The following is a 21,845-nucleotide window of genomic DNA, read 5'->3' on the forward strand; positions in this document are numbered from 1 at the left end:
TTTGTTAGGAAGTAAAATAAGTATAATTTTTAAAATAACTTGTCTGTGAAAATAGATCTACAAAGTGATAGAGATATCCTGTTAATTAGACATAATCCAAAAATATAAATCATAACGAGACAGCTGCTAATGAATAACAAATACAGGCTAGATTTTGAGTACTAAAAACTTTTAATCTCAAAAGTCCTGATATTTTCTAGCATTCGATGTTAGGAGCTGGTTCTTGTAATGGGTTCTTACTCGTAAAATCATTAAAATGATAGTAGACTTAGCACCACAGTGGTAATTTTTTTAGTAATTAAAAAAAGTTATTTCGAATAAGTAAATACTCCAACCATAACCTTACGAGACAAGAAGTATAACAAATGATCATATTTTAAAGCGAAATAAGTAAATGAATAAACAAAACTTTAGTGAAAACATTTTATTTGAACCAAATATTTTAATCGACGTCAAAAAATAGATTTGTAAGAGTTCGTAAAGAATGGTAATAATAATAAAATTTGATTATAAAGAGTCAATAAACGTTAATAAGAAACTCTGGCCTAAATCATTTCCTATCGTGAGAGATAGAAAGCTTCGCAATGCTCAGCACCTTGCACATACACATTTTCCTTTTAAAGGACGCCAACCAGATTCAGTGTCAGATGTAATTTGCTTTGAAAATCAGGTTACACCCTACTGAAATAGACAGCGACAAGGTCCTTAAAGATTTCGTTTGCACCAACCAGACTGGAAACTCTACAAGTTGCCAACTTAGTGTCTCAGGAATGTGGACAAAGCAAGGGGCGTGTTTATATAAGCATGTTTTATGGTTGTGTGCTCGGTATTTATTCTACGGACAAGTATGTATGCGCACATTTGTTTCATCTGGGTATGAATCTCACTATTATTTTGTTTTTGTTGCAGATTGAAAAAGTAAACTTAGAGTAAACTTTATTTGTCCTTCGGAATGATACTTTGTAACATTTGTTAAGTACATTAAGTGTCAAAACTTAGATTATTTTGTTATTCATTTGAAACGCGAAATGACAATTTTCATTTCATTTTCAAAAGTCTTATGAATAGCTTACCGATATCCTCACCAACACAGGAAACTCTGATGGTTTAAGTATTAGAGATAATACATCACTGTAGGAAGACATCATCAAGATAAAATTTCATCGTACATTTTTAAAGAAAACCCCCGTTTTGAAAGATACAATTCGCCTTTCGTTATCAGCACCCTTCTTATCTGGATGACACACTTAATCTCATTTGGAATTCTTGTGTTTCTTATATTTGTGTATAATTTTATTGACAGCCTTAACACTGATTGGTAATATATGAAACGTCATTGTGCCCACTTGCATATTTGTCAGTAAACTGCCACACAATTACAGTTTTGTTCTACAGAAGTCTTACCACATAAAATATCATCACATCCAACTGATCACCATAAGAAGCTTTGCATTATTCACTAGAACGTTTACCAAACTGAAATTCGTTATATCCATTTGTTTACTCTCACAAAAGTAGATTTGTCTACCAAAAATATTTTCATATATAACGTCATTTTATTCATCTCAAACTTATCGTTGTACCTCTAGATTGTTGTCTTACAGAATGTCATTATATGAGTCTGCTTGTCATTAGAAACGTACACTCTTATGAAGATGCTTATGAAGCTTTTTTTAAACAAAAATTCTCGTCTTACTGAATGCTATTATATTCAACTCTCTATGGGTTCCTATACTTGCTCTGACTAATTGCTATGTGTTTCAGGTATTTTAAACATTATATCATGATGAAATTAAAGAACAAAGTTCGAAAATTTAAAAATATATATTTTAAAAACCAATCAGGATCTTATCAAAATGACTATTTGCCTTCGTTTCTTGCTTAATACAACATACTTTCTGTAACATAATTTTTGAAATTCTTTGTTTGTTTGTTTTGGAATTTCGCACAAAGCTACTCGAGGGCTATCTGTGCTAGCCGTCCCTAATTTAGCAGTGTAAGATTAGAGGGAAGGCAGCTAGTCATCACCACACACCGACAATTCTTGGGTTACTCAGTTAACAACGAATAGTGGGATTGACCGTCACATTATAACGCCCCCACGGCTGGGAGGGTGAGCATATTTGGCGCGACTCGGGCGCATGTACTACATATATACTCATTCTACTTTTACTTGTTAGAGAGTTGTTAACCTATCATAACTTGCATGTACTCCATCTATACTTATTCTACTTTTACTTGTTAGAGAGTTGTTAACCTACCATTACCTGCCTTTATCCATCTATACTTATTCTACTTTTTAACGCTTTGAGAAGCCCTTAATCGAGAAAACGGTGGCACTTTTTTCCCAAAGATTTCCTTGGTTTACTTTCAACATTCAGTGCTTCTTTCTAGGTATAAATCATAGTATTATATTAAACACTCACTACTGTACCAATATAATTTTCTTATGACGATCTACGTAAAGTACCCATAAAAATATTTTACTGACGATCCATCTGAAGAACTAATATTGATATATTAACGAAAAATTGAATGATGTTCTTTTCCTGCTGGTCATTAAAAGTACACCGTTGAGTGCACGAGCTCCGTTTCTCCCGCAATAACCTGTCAGGGCTTTATTTTGTAATTATATATTTAAAAACGGCTGGTATGAATAGAGAAAGCACTAACAGAGGAGCGAACAACGTTTCGACCTTCTTCGGCCATCGTCAGATTCACAAAGAAAGATAGGGTTACTGACCGGTAGCTAAGCACTTGTTTGAAGGCGGTTGTGTAATTGAGTGTAGGAACATAGAGGGCGTGCTTAGACCCATCAATAGATTTTCCCAGCAACCAATTAGCAATCCACATAGATTTCACCACGATGAAGACAAACTTCACGTTCAACAACCACAACTATATACAAACAAATGGCCTAAGTATGGGCAACCCAGTATCACCAGTTCTAGCCAATATTTTTACGACACAAGTTGAAACACAAGCAGTAAACACAGCATTACATCCACCACTGTATTAATATAAATATGTAGACGACACGATTGCGGGATTCACATCCACAGAACACACACTTAACTTTTTTAGTTACATTAACTCTATACTTCCCAACATTACTTCACATGTGAACGGAAAGTAAGCAATCACATATCATTTCTTAACCTCAAAACTACAAGAACCGATACACAATTTAAAACAGGAATCCACCGAAAAATCACCCATACTGGACGATACATTCCTTGGAACTCAGCATATAAAACAAAACAAAAACTCAACATACAAAGAAACCAAATAAACATAGCCATAAAACTATGCTCACCAGATAAAATTAACGACGAATTAGACAAAGTAAAACGATACTTCATCAACATCAATAAGTTTCTCCACACACCGTAGAAAACATTATACGTACACATCTAGACAGAAAACAAAATCAACCAACAAAAGTAAATATATCTCACGAATTAAAAACTCACGAAACCATATGCTGCTGTATACCATATATTCTTGACATCAGCAGAAAAATAACCAACATTTGGCAAAAACTAGTAACAAAATATGACATTCCAGTTAATGACAAATTTATTCAAAAACCAGGCACAGAACTAATGTCTATACTATGTAAAAACTACACTGACAAACACCTGACCAATATTATTTATAAAATACAATGTGATAACTGCCACGACTTCTATATTGGAAAAACAAGTAGAAAAATGGAAACCAGATTCAAAGAACACAAAAAGTCACCTTCGCACGTTTTCAAACACTACAAATCAAATAAACACAACATAACCATAGAAAATACCCAAATACTAAATAAAGAAACAAACAAACAATCCCAAAATTAAAGAAGCCTCACTTATACAACAATTCAAGCCCAAAACAAACCGATACAAAGGAACACCTTTATACCTGTATTAATATACAATCGCTGATTGTCTCATTAACTTTTCATTTGTTTATCAAAAGATTTACAAACTGAAAAAGCCCACCATAAGACGGAAGCAATCTTATTCGTGAGAGACTCGGAAGATAAACCCGTGATTCACAACAGGACCAACAATGAAGCTGAACTACGTCGTTTTACTAACAACACAGACTCCAGACAGTCAACGCTAAGGAAATCTCAGTTCTCCCTGGAACTTTCCAAACAGCTGATTTTACAACATGTGAACGCTCAGGAAACTGACCTTTCAGGTATCAGGTATGAAAATACAAATATATGCGAACATACAATGCAGCCATACTTTTATTACGTTCTTATATATATATTAGAATGCGTTATTTCATCAGTGTTAAAGATATTTTCATTTCATAGAGAAGGATATAGTTTAATATTATATTAGCAAAATACAGACATTTGATGTTACGAATATTTCTACAAAGGGTAAAATAATAAGTTTAAACTAACGTTTCATTTAAAAATTAATTATGTAAACTGGTCGAACTATCGCTATCACTCGGGTCTCTATCCATTATAAAGTTATTATGTAAACTGGTCGAACTATCGCTATCACTCGGGTCTCTATCCATTATAAAGTTATTATGTAAACTGGTCGAACTATCGCTATCACTCGGGTCTCTATCCATTATAAAGTTATTATGTAAACTGGTCGAACTATCGCTATCACTCGGGTCTCTATCCATTATAAAGTTATTATGTAAACTGGTCGAACTATTATCCATTATAAAGTTATTATGTAAACTGGTAAACTGGTCGAACTATCGCTATCACTCGGGTCTCTATCCATTATAAAGTTATTATGTAAACTGGGAACTATCGCTATCACTCGGGTCTCTATCCATTATAAAGTTATTATGTAAACTGGTCGAACGCTATCACTCGGGTCTCTATCCATTATAAAGTTATTATGTAAACTGGTCAAACTATCGCTATCACTCGGGTCTCTATCCATTATAAAGTTATTATGTAAACTGGTCGAACTATCGCTATCACTCGGGTCTCTATCCATTATAAAGTTATTATGTAAACTGGTCGAACTATCGCTATCACTCGGGTCTCTATCCATTATAAAGTTATTATGTAAACTGGTCGAACTATCGCTATCACTCGGGTCTCTATCCATTATAAAGTTATTATGTAAACTGGTCGAACTATCGCTATCACTCGGGTCTCTATCCATTATATTACTAAACTGGTCGGGTCTCTATCCATTATAAAGTTATTATGTAAACTGGTCGAACTATCGCTATCACTCGGGTCTCTATCCATTATAAAGTTATTATGTAAACTGGTCGAACTATCGCTATCACTCGGGTCTCTATCCATTATAAAGTTATTATGTAAACTGGTCGAACTATCGCTATCACTCGGGTCTCTATCCATTATAAAGTTTAATCTTGTACGCATACTAATTATCCGTTAGTTTCAACAAATTATCTTCCATTGAATAAATAACACAAATGATACCACATGAAACTTGGATTATAACGCATGTTACAACTTTTGTTCTACGTCGTTTGCTCTTTCAGAATTCGATAAACTTATTGAAATTCGAAGTTACGATTTTGAAAATGCCCATCTGGTAACGCATAAAATCGTAATACGTAAAACAATATATATATATATGATTATAATATAATGTTATAATATAGGAACAGGTGTTCTTTCATCCTTTGAAACTTTTATGGGCGTATGGATTGACTTTAAAGTTGTGAAACAGAAACATCCAAGTTTAACAGAATTATCACCCGTATTTTATGTTTTGACTTGTTATGGCATTCTGTTACACTTATCGCATAGATAGGTTATGTGAAGTTTACTCTACAGTTTATTTGTGGACGCTTTTCTTCTGGGTATTTTACTGGTTATTGGACCAGCAAACTTTATTTCCATTAAAATATTGTTTATGTTTTCTTAAAAACAAATATTTTGAAAATCTATTCTTGTTTCATCTTACAAGTTTAAGTTTAGTTAAAATATTTGTCAGTCGTGCTTACACAATTATAAGCAGGTAAGATAACTTTCCCGATGAATTAAATAGTATCAAAAAACTTTTAAAACGCAATAAGTTTCGTCAGTAGTAATATGAATATAAAAAGTAAATAAACTACCACCCCTAAAGTCATGAACTTTATGTAACGAGAGAAACCTGCAATAATACTGTTGCTATACTTAGGGTCGCATTCAGAAGGTATTAAAAAAGCTAGTTTTAATATTAGTTCATTTACAGATTGAAATTAAGCATATTTTGAAGTCTATCGTTATGACGAAAGAACTTTTAATTTTGAGTATATAATCCCCGAAAATAAGAAGTAATTTGTTATTAAAATAACAAATTGAGCTGAGGAATGTGGAAGTCCAGCTATTAAATTGTTCTCAGCTTGTATAAAAAAAAAAGCCTATTCCTGAAAACCTTCAAAACACGCCAATAGACTTATGAGTAATATGAATGTAACCATATGGTAAATCTAACTGATGTTAAGGAAAAACTGTGAAGTTTAGGAGAGTCTGAGACTGAATTCAGTGGTACCGTTATTCTGTGGTACTATTCCTTTTGAAAGTCTTTATATTAGTTAATTAGACATTAGAAGGAAGAGCAGAACTGTCAAATCTACTAGCTCCAGTAAGTAACAAATCGCCATATTTCATTTTTAAAAAATTAAGAGGAAACTCAGAGAAAATACATATACAAAGTAAATGTAAGCTTATGATAAGTTCACAATAAACCCTTTATCAGCTTTTGTAATACGTTTTTTCAGGAAAAGAAACATGCTTTGGTTTTCATATTCCCATGTGACTTTAGCGATTATATAGTTTTAAATTTAAATATAATCAAAAATATATACTGTTATAACACAAGGATAGAGATAATATTAATTCTTAAACTACTTCTTCATTAGCACAACTTGTTGCCAGGAACATGTTGAAGTGTTAGCTCAAAAAGATGGTTCTTATATCATGACCTTCACAATGACCCAGACCGGTCACTTTTGGCTACATGTGAGAGTGAACGGACAATATATTAAGGTCAGTATAAATTTTTTCTTGTACAGTATATAAGGTTTTGTTTCTTCTTTGTTACAGAACAAGTTTACGTTCGGTTACAGAAAGATCCATCTGTATTTACAAACTTCCAAAAGAGCAGTCAAATAATTAACGATGTTACAACACAGTAATCGATATTCAACTATTGAAACAAAGGTTTCATATCTCTATTCATTTGCTTGTATTTTTTGTTAGAATGAGGAAAATCTGCAGCTTTCTAATTTTGCAAAGGAAACATCCTGTCGTTTCCAGAAAGCTTCACGTGTGCACTACACAGAAACACAGTATCTGATGATAGAAAGCTTTCCTTCATCTATTGGCTTGAAGAAAATGAAAGTTTAACACATTCAAAAAAATTGAGAAAACTTAAATGATGTGCATATTTTCACTTTCGACGCTCATTAAAGGCTACTGAGGTCTAGATTTCATTGTCAACACCCATAAATGCCGAATATATATATCTGTTGAAATAGTTCAGTATGTTAGATATTAACATAAATATATTGTGTAAAAGCAAAGAACGACCTAAGACACCATTACAATCATTACAACTATCCTAGCATCACTACTAACATCAAGTCAGTAAGCTACTTCCTGTGTAATGTTCGTACGGTCAATTTAACATGATGACACCACTGTATTTCACGAAAATGGCATCTTTGTAGGGCCTCAATGGCGAAAAGGAAAGACTTTATCAAATCAATATGCTGTTTGCTCCACAACTTACAAGTTTGAGGGAGGGATATAGTCTTGTAGCTTGACTGATTCACTAAATGTCTACAGCTGTATAAAATGCCCCTTATATCCTCAACCCACGAATTATTTTCAAGCATATTTACGTAACACATTTAGAATAAATGTGCTAAAAGTTTTGTGCTTCCATTTAAATAAAGAACTTCCAACAAAAGTACAGCGTAGCCTAAAACCTAGACCAAATCAAAATTTTGGCCCACTAAATAATCAAGAATCAGAAATCTGTACTTAACAGCGGTTTATCTATTTTTTTTTTTTTTTTTGTTAAAAGCCTTTTAAGATGTTCAGAAAAATACCTGTCTATTTTGAATTGAAGTTTGTGAGTAGCGGGGTAGAGGGGGTCAAAGTTTTGATCTAGGCCCAAGTCACAAAATTTACTAATAATACAACACGATTTTTTTCGAGTCTAATCAGCTAATAAATTAACCAGTATGTTTTTTTTAAAAAAGGTTTTACGGTTTAATTTCAGTTTAATATGACTGGAAGACTAAATTACCCTGCAGGTGTAATGTAATGAAATATGTTTGCCAGTTTTGTCCGAGGAACTGCCTGCCTTGCTGATTCTTTAGTTACCTATTATAGATAAAGTTATTATATTCTCATCGCTTGAGCTTGTTGCTAAGAAACAGAGGATCGACATCTTTTACAGATGGCTATTCAATATTCTTGGATTACAGGTAAGAAGAGGCTACAACATGAAATAAAGCACTGGTTCAGTATTGATTTCAGGAACTCACTATGGCCGAATTAGCACTTTATTAAAAATAAATGGATAGAAAACCTTTAAAAAGTCAATGCAGTTATATTTTTTTCTGACTGGTTCACGTGAACCGGTGTAAAACCAGTCTAAATTCGCATCCGAGTATGAACAGGAACTTACGTTGTTGCTCTACTATTAACAGCCTTTACAAAGTTCTGCGTTTTTGGGCTTTTGAAAGTTATTTGTTCATATTAACGGTTTGTGAAAAGCACTTAAAGACGATGAAACAATAACATAATCCAGTGGATTAAGAAAAGCCTCCTTTGATGGAAATTCTTTAATTAGAATCATAACATGGATGGACTGGTCTGATTTGTTTTGAATTTCGTGCAAAGCTATACGAGGGCTATCTGCGCCTTCTGCCCTAATCTAGCAGTGAAAGACTAGAAGGAAGGTAACTAGCCATCACTACCCACCGCCAACTCTTGAGCTACTCTTTTACCAACGAATAGTAGGATTGGCCGTAGGATAATAACGTTCCCAGGGCTGTAAGGACGATCATATTTGTTGTGACGGGAATTCGAATCCGCGACACTCTTATTACGAGTTTAAACACCCTAACCACCTGACCATGTGGGGTCCAGACTAGAAGGAAAGCAGTTAGTCAAAACTACTCAGCACTACTTCTTGGAGTACTTTTTTTTTTTTATCTAAAGACTAATTGGATTGAACGTAACATTTTAAAGTCCCCATGGTTGTGAGGACATGTTCCGTGACGGAAGCCCGAATCATCGATCCGGAGATTGTGACTCGACTGGCTTAATCATCATGCCCCATACCCCCATCCTACAACATAAAAATATATATAGAAGACGAAAGTGGCTTCAAAGCTAAAGTCATTTGCTCCCTGTATTGTTATCGTACATTGTGTACGTGTTCTTACTAAGCACCAGATCTTTAAATATATCAAATTTAATTACATAGTGCTCCTAACATTAGTAAAAAAAATCATGCATAAGAATATTTCAATAAAACAGTGAATCAATTTGTTGGAATTCTCATCTATTCAGACAATCCCACAGTCGATCTCTAAACAGTGTAATAATTTAATAATTATAACCACTTATGCGAAATATGTATTTATTTTAACAATAAAATGACTTGAGTTTATTGAATTAGTAATTAATTCAATACAAACACCACAAAACGTATTTAACTTGTATACGGACGTGATCGTCGATCCCAAACACCGTATAGACGTGCTGTAATAATAACATCGATAACTGGTTAAATCCAAGTATTAGCACCCAAATACGTTAACAAGTAAAACGTGATATTTTACTTAAGTATACATTTTAGTTTAAAATATATGAAAATAAAATAAAACAAACACATTTGATAAACTGAACCATGGATAATACAAATAAAAAAATCCGATTATTTCCATTAAACCCATTAACTACAGTGAGTACAGATATATTCCTTGTTCTACCTAGGGAAGTCCGTTTCCGCTGATTGTTTATCCGCCTGGAAAAAGGCACTCTGGTCTATATCACTGTTGTTCCTTTTGTTCAAGTGGAGGTTCACGAGACGCCCGTTGTGCTTGTAACGGGAAAATGCCAGGTATGTTGTGTAGGAAAAAACAATGCCTCTGAATGCATTATGTTTTGTTGTTGTTTTTTGTGTTTAATAATAATTATATGATGGTGGTTGTTTATCTACGAGATTTGTTTTATGGAAAAAGCTGCAATGTTTATCTGAAAAGTTCTGAACATTATATCCCAGTCTCACATAGCTCAAAATTATTTGTGTTTAAGTGCAGATGATTATATATGTTATATTTTTAAAAAATTCATAGCTTTATCACATCATTACAAACCAAGTCCCTGCATTCGATTCTGCTCTTGTTTTCCCAAGTTGATAAGTACCTCTTTGTTTTCCAATGCCATTAAGTACAAACGATACCCTCAATCATGCAAGTTCTGAATCCCAATCTGAACACATCTTTAAGACCTGAGCTTATGAATATCTTGTGTCAGAAAGTACTGTGCATACCTTTCTCAAAATCGATCGGTTTTCGACGGTATCACAATAACTACAAATTACCAAACAATTTATAAATGTAATTCTGATAGATTCCATTTCAACATGAATTTTTATCGACTGTGGTTTGTTTTTACATGGCTTGCATATTTAGATATTCAAAGTCATTTTAATAAAACTGAGTCATATGAGTTAATAGTTGGATTTCAGGGGAATGTGTAACGGATTTAGAATTACATAGTTATTTTAATATCGACTTTTGTTTAAGCTAAATTTATATTTGGAAAGTACGTAACTGATACTCTTAAACCTGTGTTGCGAAATTCTCATCTATTCATTAGTTGTAGAAGTTTATCGAGTGTAATAATCAACAATGTATATGTGTATGTAAAAAGCCAGTATTGTTGTGCAGACTGAAATTTGTAGAAGCTTGCATCACGCTTATAAAATTAACCAACGCTATACGCCAAGAGACAGTATATATCAGGGGTCTACAACCTACGGCCCGCCAGCCGAAATCATCCGGCCCTAAGTCCCCAAACGAAATATCACATCCAACAGGCCCGTGGTGGCCCTAAAAATGAATTCATGTTTGTAACTTAATGTGGCCCTCCATCTTCTCACAGACATGGCCTCTGGACCCTGTGCGGTAAGAGGTTGCTGACGCCTGGTATATATTATTGGTTTGCTGTATACAGTTAGTATAATGTATATCTCGGAAGCTATAACTGCGATAAACACTTATTAATCGGGAAACTACAGATATTTGACCAGAATCGTTTACAGATTTTGGACATTACAAACCGTTTAACTTCAACGGATTAACAATGGATGTTAGTATCTTTACGAAAACATTATATAACTTTAGCTGTGAAAAATTAAGTGCAATCAGCGAAGAGCTAGCTGGCTCCCGTTAAATGAATTGTGCCGACATAAACTCGAGATTAATTCACTCATCGTGATCCCAGGGAAGTTCCGAATCACATTGAAGACTCAATATTGTTTGTAAGTTTGCAACATTTTTATATATAAGTCATTATATGTAATAATTGTTATTATAAATTATATGGTTGTTTATATATTAAAATATACGGTGTATAACAATCTTGTTGACATGTGTCATAAATTTGAATGACATCTACATTTAATTAACTTCTAAATCTAAATTACAGTTTAACTCAGTTTGACAATTTTAAATCGCAATACCTAACACTTGTTTATAAACAAGATTGCAGTGAATGAAACTAAACGTGTGATTATTTTGAAATACATTTTCTAGTTTAATTTATGGATTTGTTTGATCTGAGTTTAAATGCAAAACTACACAGTGGGCTGACTATCTACGCGTTGTGAACTATGAGTATATAAAACGATTTTTCTCGCATAAGCCATCAAGATTACCGCTGAATCATTAAGTGATTTATTTCCAGAAAAAGTGTACTTCACTGACAGATGCGTCCTTAGGTGCTGACACACAGGGCACATATTCCAATTCTATTTAACAGTGCCCCGAAATCCCAGTAGGTTTCGTGTAAATTCAGAACAGAAAACCATAATCGGTGTTATACCGACAAGGACCCGAACCTCGACAATTTTAAGCACCTAACGACACCTCTATTAAGCATGTTGTTTAACATGATGGTCATGGGCTTGAAAGATTCAGATAATTTGAAAAGAAAGCCAAGACGTCAGGGGAAACATTATGAAACTTAACTCCTCCCAGAACTTGCCCACCTTAGAGATTTGAGGCTTGAGCCCCAAGAAGTGGTCACTACTCGAACTAATTAAAACATAATTCTAGTATAATATAGTTTAGTTCACGTAACGTCTCGAAACAGATTATTTGCTTTCTGAAACACGTTCGGTTTGCTATAAGCACATAAATTTTTCCAAGACTTCATACTTAGGTAGGTAAATTGTTGGTATATTTTAACATAGTTTTGATTCGTCGCTTTGTGCTGTTTTATCTGTTAATAATTAACTAAATTAATGTATTCTAGGCGTGCCTGAGGACTGTCGATCTGTCATTAACAAATTGATAAAAACAGTATTCAAAACTAGTAACTAACTTAAGCCTTTCTTCGGTGATTACGATGGCAAAAATTAAATAATTTCTTAACAGCATTTATACGAGTTTCGATGATGGCCCGGCATGGCCAAGCGTGTTAAGGCGTGCAACTCGTAATCTGAGAGTCGCGGGTTCGCATCCCCGTCGCCCCAAACATGCTCGCCCTTTCAGCCGTGGGGACGTTATAATGTGACGGTTAATCCCACTATTCGTTGGTAAAAGAGTAGCCCAAGAGTTGTCGGTGGGTGGTGATGACTAGTCGCCTTTCCTCTAGTCTTATACTTCTAAATTAGGGATGGCTAGCACAGATAGCGAAATTCAAACACAAAACAAGTTTCGATTATAGATTTAGAAATGGAAGATCATGTCTTGAGAATTTGCTGGATTTCTTTGAAAGTTTACGTTTAACCCGGGCATGGATATGAAATGGACGTGGTATAATTTAATGTTTATAAAGCTTGTGATAAAGTGTCGTGAACGGAGATTTCTTAAGTATGATGGTGAAAGAAATAACCAGTTCGAGAGTTGTTTGGATAGAGCAGGTTAATATAAACGGTGTTAAGTTAGCGGATTAACTAGCAAGGACCGATCCAAGGTCGATTAGTATTCATATTTGCAATGGTACTTCTTTAAAGACAGAATTTCTGGAACAATAGAAAAGAATTATATGGCTGACTCTGAAATTTACAAGCCTACTAGTGTCAGAGTTGGAACAGTACTCTAGCTGTTGTTAAGAATGACCTATATTCAGTAGAAATAATTTAACAGTGTATCTTGTGTGCGTTTTTTGTTTTTGCTTTAGTTTAGTTAGGGCTAAACATTACCGTAATTTATTACATCAATAAATAAATACATATGAAACTTATAATGTTATGCTATAATCTGTTAGGCCTCTTTAAAAACTTAAATCTTTTAATGTTATACAAAATATCTACTGAACTAAATAATGTATATTTATATCCGTTTAAAATAGAGCGCGAATATGAACGTTTTCAGGACAGATAAAACCGAGTATAGTTATCATGTTGATAGATGCTTCAAGTGATATATCTCTGATTTCTGTAATAGATCGTATACTATTTCTCGTTTTCGTCAGCGAAGTTAATAATGAAACATTCAATAAGTTTGTTAAATCTGTGGTTCATGTGTTCTTAATGGAATTTTTAAATTGTACACTCAAGGTGTTAAAGTTTTGGGGAGATTTGGAGCTAGTCTAACACCTGGCAGATGCCTTTTAATAAATCATTAGATACGAGGTTGTACGTACTGATTATCATACCATTAATTATTGTAAATCTGTAGAGAAAACTAGAGAAATTAATGAGGAATAATTTTAATGTGCGGACTAGTTCCTTTAAAAACTCAATTATATTTACTTTATAAATATAGATCCAATATTTTGTCTACTATCTGGTTGCAGTATTTAGAGATATTTGTCTGAAGTACCACAGGGTGAAGAAAATGTGGTCTGAAGTTTTTATTGCATAAGTAACCTCCTAATGTACTTTTAATAGAATAGAATTACCAAGAAAATCTGATATATTTAGTGTCATAGGCACACATGGGCAGGTCTGAAAAATCTGTAATTAAGCCCAGAAAAAAAAATGTATAATTGTGTGTATGTATATAATTTGTTATAAACAAAAACAAAGCTGCTACACTACTAAAAAATTCCACCAAGGTACAGGCTATAATGTAGGATATAAAATGTACCATTGTAGGCTTTGAAGGTTACTGATGAAGTAGGACCCAAATTACGGTGGGGATACACCGTCTATCAGTCTTAACCTCTGTTTGCCAGTCTCATGTAAGGAATAATTAAATGATAAAATAATCAAAGGAATAGAAAGAGAAATTAGGAGAGTTTGATGTGGGTATTCAAGCCCACAACATTCCACATCTATATCACCCTCTGATGCTTGCAGAGAGTTGTGGGAAGGTGATTGCTAAGATTTAAGTTGTTTATCAGCTTATAAATGACAGGTAGCAAAATGGTTAAGATATATTAGTAGCAGTGACTCAGTTGGAGTGAAAAATAACTGGGTTTAGGACAAAAATGTCGTTTGCAGGAGAATATTCAATAGATGAAACTTTACGAGAAAGTGAGAAAAGTATATTTAATTAGTTGTACTCATCATTAGATTAATTGTTAGTTTCACTCTAAATGGGAACTTGCTCTTATTGGAAGTTGATATTAAGTACACTCACATACGTGTACACGTGTGGCTTATCTTATTTTTCGCTTGTAACTGTTTTAATAATCTATTCAGTTGATTGATTTCCGAAGCACTGGCTTTTGATTCGTTGAAGTCTATTCTCTTGGTATGGTTGTCACGCATTACTAACTTCTTATTAACCACGGTATACTTCAATGCCTATTTATTACATGTTATCTACGTTCAAATATCCTGATGTAATAGAATAGCGCTAGCTCTAAGTGATAATCTGTTCAAATACAGTTTGTTTGTTTACATTTAAAGGGAAGTCCGCAATAAGCTTAAAGGGTGGGTATTTTCTGCGTTTAATACGATCAGTTCATCACTTTATGCTAATAAGAACCAAAATCCCTAATTTTGAACATCTTTCAAAGTTTTGGAATTGTTTTATAGACCAGGTTAAGCATTGTTTTCTAATGTCTGGGGATTTTTAGGTCTTAACATGATTATTAAATTATTGATGTAAGCAACGATTTCAAAAGAAAACATCAACGATTTCTGAATTTTCTAATTATCAGCTAATTACAAGTTTTCTAAGGATTTAGTTTTAAATCACTTAAAGCATTTCTCAAAATTAGTAGGTTTATTTACAGAGTTAAACTTTATCATCATATTGTATATGTAACTGAAAACACCAGTTTTTGTAGAAGAGTATTAGAAAGTACCAGGCTTAACATGTACAGTTTCTAGACTTTTGTTTTAATTTTAGGCACATTAAGCCACGTTAAGTACTTTTAGGATGTCACCTGTAAGAGACAGAAGTGAGATTAGAACCAAAGTTAATGAACAACAAGTGAAAGATGGGGAAGAGATTTTAAATAAGACTGCAAACACCCCCTCTAGTGGAACAGCGGTATGTCTGCAGACTTATAATTCTAGAACCCGGTTTTGATACCTGTGGTGGGCAGAGCACAGATAGCCCTTTGTGTAGCTTTGTGGAAAATAACAAACAAACAATTAGACTGCAAAAGGTTATTGCAGAGTCTGGTCTGAAATTTAGAGGAATTAGTAAGTAGGAAAGAGTTAGGTATTTATGATAGTGTTTGAAGAGAAATACATTATATAACGTATAGCCTGAAGAATTTGAGATTCATGATTCAGCCGCCAGAAAAAGTAGATTCTGAATTTGTGCAAACACTATGGATTTTAACAATGTTAATAAATCTAAGCTTCGAAATGCAATACGTGTTGGAAGGAAACTGTTATAAGTCACAGTTCTGTATTTTGACCTAAATCCTTAAAATTGATCACGTCGGTTTGGTTTGAATTTTGCGCGAAGTTACACAGAAGCTATTTGTCTTCCCTCTTTTAGCAGCGATAGATGAAAAGCAGCACCTACCGCATACTCCTGGGCTACTCTTTTACCAACGAATACTGGGATTAGCCGTCACATTATAACGCCCCAACAACAGAAAGGGTGAAATGTTCGATGTGACGGGGATTCGAACCCGCAACCACTAGACCGATCATATCGGACACCGAAAATAAAACATTAATGATGAAAAAGCTATCCAGTTCCTAAAAGTCATTGCCCAACAACCCACTTAAGAAACATCATAGTTACACACATGTGATACGACGAAAATTCGTAGAAACTCAAAGAAGAGTTGGAAAATTTTAGGCACGTCGTCCGTGGTCCGCCGTGGGCAAGAAGAACAGTTTGTTTTTTTTTAATTTCGCGCAAAGCTACTCGAGGGCTATCTGCGCTAGCCGTCCCTAATATAGTAGTATGAGACTATACGGAAGGCAACTAGTCACCACCACCCACCGCCAACTCTTGGGCTACTCTATTACCAACGAATAGTGGGATTTACCCCACTATTCGTTGGTAAAAGTCGAACGCCTTAACACGCTTGGCCATGCCGGGCTCAAGAAGAACAAAACTGTTCGACATCTCAAACGATGAAATCCAATAAACGAAACAAAACAAAACAAGCTTCATATGATGAATTTTACAAAAGAAATTCTAATTATACTGAAAACTTAAATTTTAATGCATCGAGCTTATTTCGTATCTCTACACTAATACAGATTGCTTTTGAAAAGCATTTGATGAGTTTAAGACGAGATATGCCCCTCAGTGACTCAACGGTATGTCTGCGAACTTACGACAACAGAAACCGGGTTTCGATGCCCGTGTTGAGCTCCGTGCAATTGAAAACGAGGATTTTTTTATATCTAGTACTGATATTGATAAAGCTAATGTTTTAAGAAGGTTCTTCAATACTATTCTTAAAGTATTATTAAGTACTTAAAATAATATTCTATGCTATTCTAAAGAATCAAATATTTATATTTCTGATCTTAATGATATTGAACCCAGTGAGGAATGATCTACATGATAACGAAAGAGTTAAGGGACCACTACTGAATTTGCAAAAACTTTACGTCAAATATAATAAAGACAGATTTTCACTAGGAAATCAGGTTTACGTTTGTTTTTCTCTTGTTTTCCATCATCAAAAATCAACATAATGATTCTTTGAAATAAAGCAAAACATAAAAAACAAAAATGGAGATCTTTAAATTAGGCTTCTGATTGCAAACTGGATCGATGGTATATGCAGTGCTGCTTTGTAGTATGCTACGTTGTAAGATAATGTTGTATGAAACAGTTACGATACCATATTTCTGTACATACGGTTCTGTTGCTAGCTTGTTATAATCTAGTGACATCTTTGAATATATGATATTCAACACATTCTAAAATTACTAAATACCTACACCTCCATTACTTAACGGTAAGTCTGATGTTTTTTACTAACGCTAAAAGTTTGTTTGTTTACTTTTGCATTTCGCACAAAGCTACTCGAGGGCTATCTGTGCTAGCCGTCCCTAATTAAGCAGTGTAAGACAAGAGGGAAGGCAGCTAGTCATCACCACCCACCGCCAACTCTTGAACTACTCTTTTACCAAAGTTACATAACAAACTTCTCATAATTATTACTTTGATAGTATTAACTCGTTATGAAAAGTAAATAATTATTAAGTATGAAATCACTAAATAAACTAAATAATAACTATTAAGTGAAGCAGTCTTGAAAATACAACTCTGACACTTTGTTCAACTACCAAAGCAGTCACGTTGCATCTCCTGTTTATCTTAGATAAAAAGATGTCTTTCAATGAAGTACTCTTGCTGTCTTATGACTCGACTTTTATTACATTTTATACCGGACTTACTCATGCTAAACAAGGCTCGTCAGTGACATGGCTTTAGTTTGTCACTTTGTTCAAGTGAATTCGAAATTTAGCAATTCGATAAAAAATATGCTAAGTAACAGTTTAGCCAGTGCTGAGTTACTGCGATAGTCTAAGCATATGTCACAGCACACTAAGTCTTAATGCTTGAACTTTTGTTTCTTAATTAATTCTACATTGTAAGATCTCTTTTGCTTTGTCGTGGCCACACACAGTTGCCAATATGGAGGTTCGTGTATGTCAGCTAATGCAAATCTCAACCACCGTAAAGTCCTATGGAAATCTCTGTGCACCGACTGCAAATCAGATATATGATTAACAGTCACTGCTGCTGCTGTTTCCAGTTACACTGTGTTCAGAATGTGGGTCTTCAGTTCAAAGACAAGTTCACATCATTAGCCAAGGCAGTTTGTCTGTTTCGTTCTTGCTGGTCTTATCTATGATCAATAAAAAAGTCGTATCCCTGCAATGTTTTATTCAACATGAAATAATCGCTTCCAAGTTTTGAATTTCACCAGTCATATCAGAGAAACATAATCTAAATGAATAGTGAATTTATGCAATACACATAATGACAGTAGCACTAGAAAAAATGCTGCATTTACGTGAAGTTCTTTCAAACAGTAACCGAATTATGAGTTGTTGCTATATGGTTCTAGCAGGCAATTGTATTCCTCCGTAATAATACTGGAATTTGTATCCAGGGCAAATGGACAGCGAAATCTTGAGAATGCTAACACTAGAACTTAAAATGAAGTATGTGTTTTAAGTTTAGTAGTCAGTTCAGACAATGGTGCAGCTATCTTGGAGAAATTGACCAAAATGTCAATATGAGTACACAAAGCTTAGAAAATGGTAAAGTATTTTAACCCTGGTAAGGACAAGTTTCAGACTACCATAACGTGTGCAGGATCAGTAAGCATAGCATTTGTTTACAGAATGTGTTTCATACGTGCACACATTCCTGGATTCATAATCAAACCTATCTGTCTGTGTAATGATAAACTGTACCCATGTTTTTAAAACAGACTGGAATGCCCAATCAAACATCAAGATATACATAAATTAAAGCATCTCTTCCAATGGATTCTTCTAAAAGAAAGTATATGTTACTGCAGCACGATTGTGAAAGGTAACACGGAAAATCCTCACTACTCACTGGTAATTAGTATGACTGTGTACAGTTACTTTTGATAAGAAAACTATAGGTTAAACTTCGGTTCTTCAAGGCAAAGTTACCTTTTGAAGGTTTTTTGTTCTTGAAGACTATGAGCCATTAAAACTACCACTGTGAGTTTTTTTCCTCTCTCTGTCTTAAAGCTTACTTTTCAAACTTATTTGCACACAAACACCTTATGTCAGGACTTAAATATCTTTAAGATCCATATGGTGTCATACTGTAACTTTTGGAGACCTATAATGAATTTATCAACAAGAATATTGCCACAATCTACAATTTTTTGTACTATATGCCCTTTCATTTCATAGAATAAAGAAATGATTAATTTACTTGGCATCAAGCATTACACTACCTTTCCCTAAGCTCAACCATTTCTGGCAGATAACTATCTCAAATATTTAATACAGCAATCTAGGTCCTCTTTAGTAATTGCCTCTAATGTCAAAAAGTACTTTGTTTAATTTCACAAACATTAATTTTCAATACCTCTGTTAGTTTCTCACCAACATGTGACTCAGACAGCCACGCTATCAGGCTGCCTTTCATTAATGGAACCCAAAGACATGTGGCCCTTGACTTCGATCAATGGCTTTCCAAGACTAGGAGGCTAGAGCGCTCGATTCGTAATCTGAAAGTTGTGGGTTCGAATCCCAGTCACACCAAAGATGAGAGATTTTCACCCATAGGGGCATTATAATATGATATCCAATCATACCAAAGCTTATCTGAATTCAAGAGGTGAGCTCAATTTCTTTATCCACTTAACAGCATTACCTAGAAACCTTTTCTCCCCTACAACATTGCTCAACTGTTGTATTCAATTAACATCATGACGGGGTAACAAAATGGTGAGTTGAAAATGATTTAAAGACATCATAAATATTTCAAGTCCAGAAAAATGTACGCAGTATCATTGCGACAAATAACTGGTAAGTAAATAAATATTTTATTGTTTCTCAATATAAACAGTCCAGTTATGTTACATGTATGATACGTTTTCATGTACAAAATTTGGGATTAAAAAAAAACAACTGCGTGCCTTTAATATGAAGAAAGTCAGCCGGTAAAGTAGTGGACTTATAACGTGAAAACACAGGTTTCGACTTTGATGCTTGTGGTGAGCACAAAATACATTGCCAATTGTGCAGCTTTGCGCTTATCGACAAACAAACGAAAATAATTCTAATCGTAACAGTAACACATATTCTTATTATTTAATTATCAACTAACTTGATTCACTAAATATCAGCATGGGATTGTTGCATATTTTATAAACAAAAATGTGTTTGTGTGTGTTTTCTTATAGCAAAGCCATATACCGCTATCTTCTGAGCCCACCGAGGGGAAACGAACCCCTGCTTTTAGTGTTGTAAATCCGAAGACATACGACTGTACCAGCTGGGAGGCATAAACAAACATAATGCAGATTGCATAGTGTCATGAAAGAAGAGTTCCAGAAGAAGAAATAACATCTGAACTTACAACTGCCCCCCCAGTGGCTCAGCGGTTTGTCTGAGGACTTATAACGCTAAAAACCAGGATTCGACACCCGTGGTGGGCAGAGCACAGATAGCCCCTTGAGTAGCTTTGTGCTAAATTCAAAACAACTGACCCTACAAATCTTGCGAAAACACCAAAACACCTATAATATTTTAACGCATAGTGTTATTTAATCAATATTAGTGATTCATCAGCCAAATACGAAATGTTCAAATTCTTTTTAGAAAAATGTGTGGAGAATTATTTTTAGACAAGAATTAAATATCTTTTTTTAAATGTGCAAATGCTGACCTTCAGAAGGGATCTATTGAAACCCATGAGTGTTTCTCAAATTATGTAATTAGGTAGCACGCGACTTTAAGCCCCCAGTGGTACATTTGAATGTCTGCAGACCTAGAACACAAGAAACCCGTTGTGGGCAGTGCGCAGATAGCCCATTGTGTAACTTTGTGCTTAACTTGTTATTATTCTAGAGGACGCAACCAAATAAAATAGAATAGGATTAACCTATTGTGTAATATGACTAATTGTTTAGTTTCTTTGTTTTTTTAAATTTCGCACAAAGCTACTCGAGGGCTATCTGTGCTAGCCGTCCCTAATTTAGCAATGTAAGACTAGAGGGAAGGCAGCTAGTCATCACCACCCACCACCAACTCTTGGGCTACTCTTTTACTAACGAATAGTGGGATTGATCGTAAAATTATGATGTCACAACGGCTCAAAGGGCGAAGATGTCTGGCGCAACGGGGATGCAAACCCGCGACCCTCAGATTACGAGTCGCACGCCTGAACACGCTTGGCTATGCCGGGCCTTTAATCGTTTAGTGCTGAAACGTTGATGACAGAAACTAGAATGTTGCTGTAAGAGTAGTGAATCAAAGAATAAATTAACCTGCTCATCACTTTTCTTTTTAGCTTCACTCACTTCACGTTTCGGAAGAGAATTTAAACATTTAAAGCAATCTGTTTGTCTGCGAAATAATGTTATTCAAACACCTAAATTAATTTAGAATAGTGGCAAGGTCTACAATATTCGATCTAAATCAAACAAACTGCATGCATTCCACCCCAATAGTCATAGTACATGAGGTTCAAGTTATTTATTTTCTTTTATCTTTCCAGCATCACTAATGACGTGTATTTCTAAAAAACATGAAAGTAGCGAATCGAAAAAT

At 34.4% G+C, this 21,845-nt stretch overlaps 1 protein-coding gene across 1 annotated transcript in view; it reads left to right on the forward strand.

Annotated features, from left to right (window-relative positions):
• Positions 1–21,845, forward strand: part of LOC143251550 (uncharacterized) — a 40,538-nt gene that overhangs the window by 947 nt on the left and 17,746 nt on the right. The window contains exons 2-4 of the mRNA XM_076502820.1: positions 3,970–4,204; positions 6,865–6,991; positions 9,959–10,085. Of these exons, the coding sequence (XP_076358935.1) occupies positions 3,970–4,204; positions 6,865–6,991; positions 9,959–10,085 (489 nt within the window). The remainder of the gene's footprint in view (positions 1–3,969; positions 4,205–6,864; positions 6,992–9,958; positions 10,086–21,845) is intronic.

The sequence above is a fragment of the Tachypleus tridentatus genome, chromosome 6 (genome assembly GCF_004210375.1).
Source record: "Tachypleus tridentatus isolate NWPU-2018 chromosome 6, ASM421037v1, whole genome shotgun sequence".
In the NCBI taxonomy this organism is placed as follows: Eukaryota; Metazoa; Arthropoda; class Merostomata; order Xiphosura; family Limulidae; genus Tachypleus; species Tachypleus tridentatus.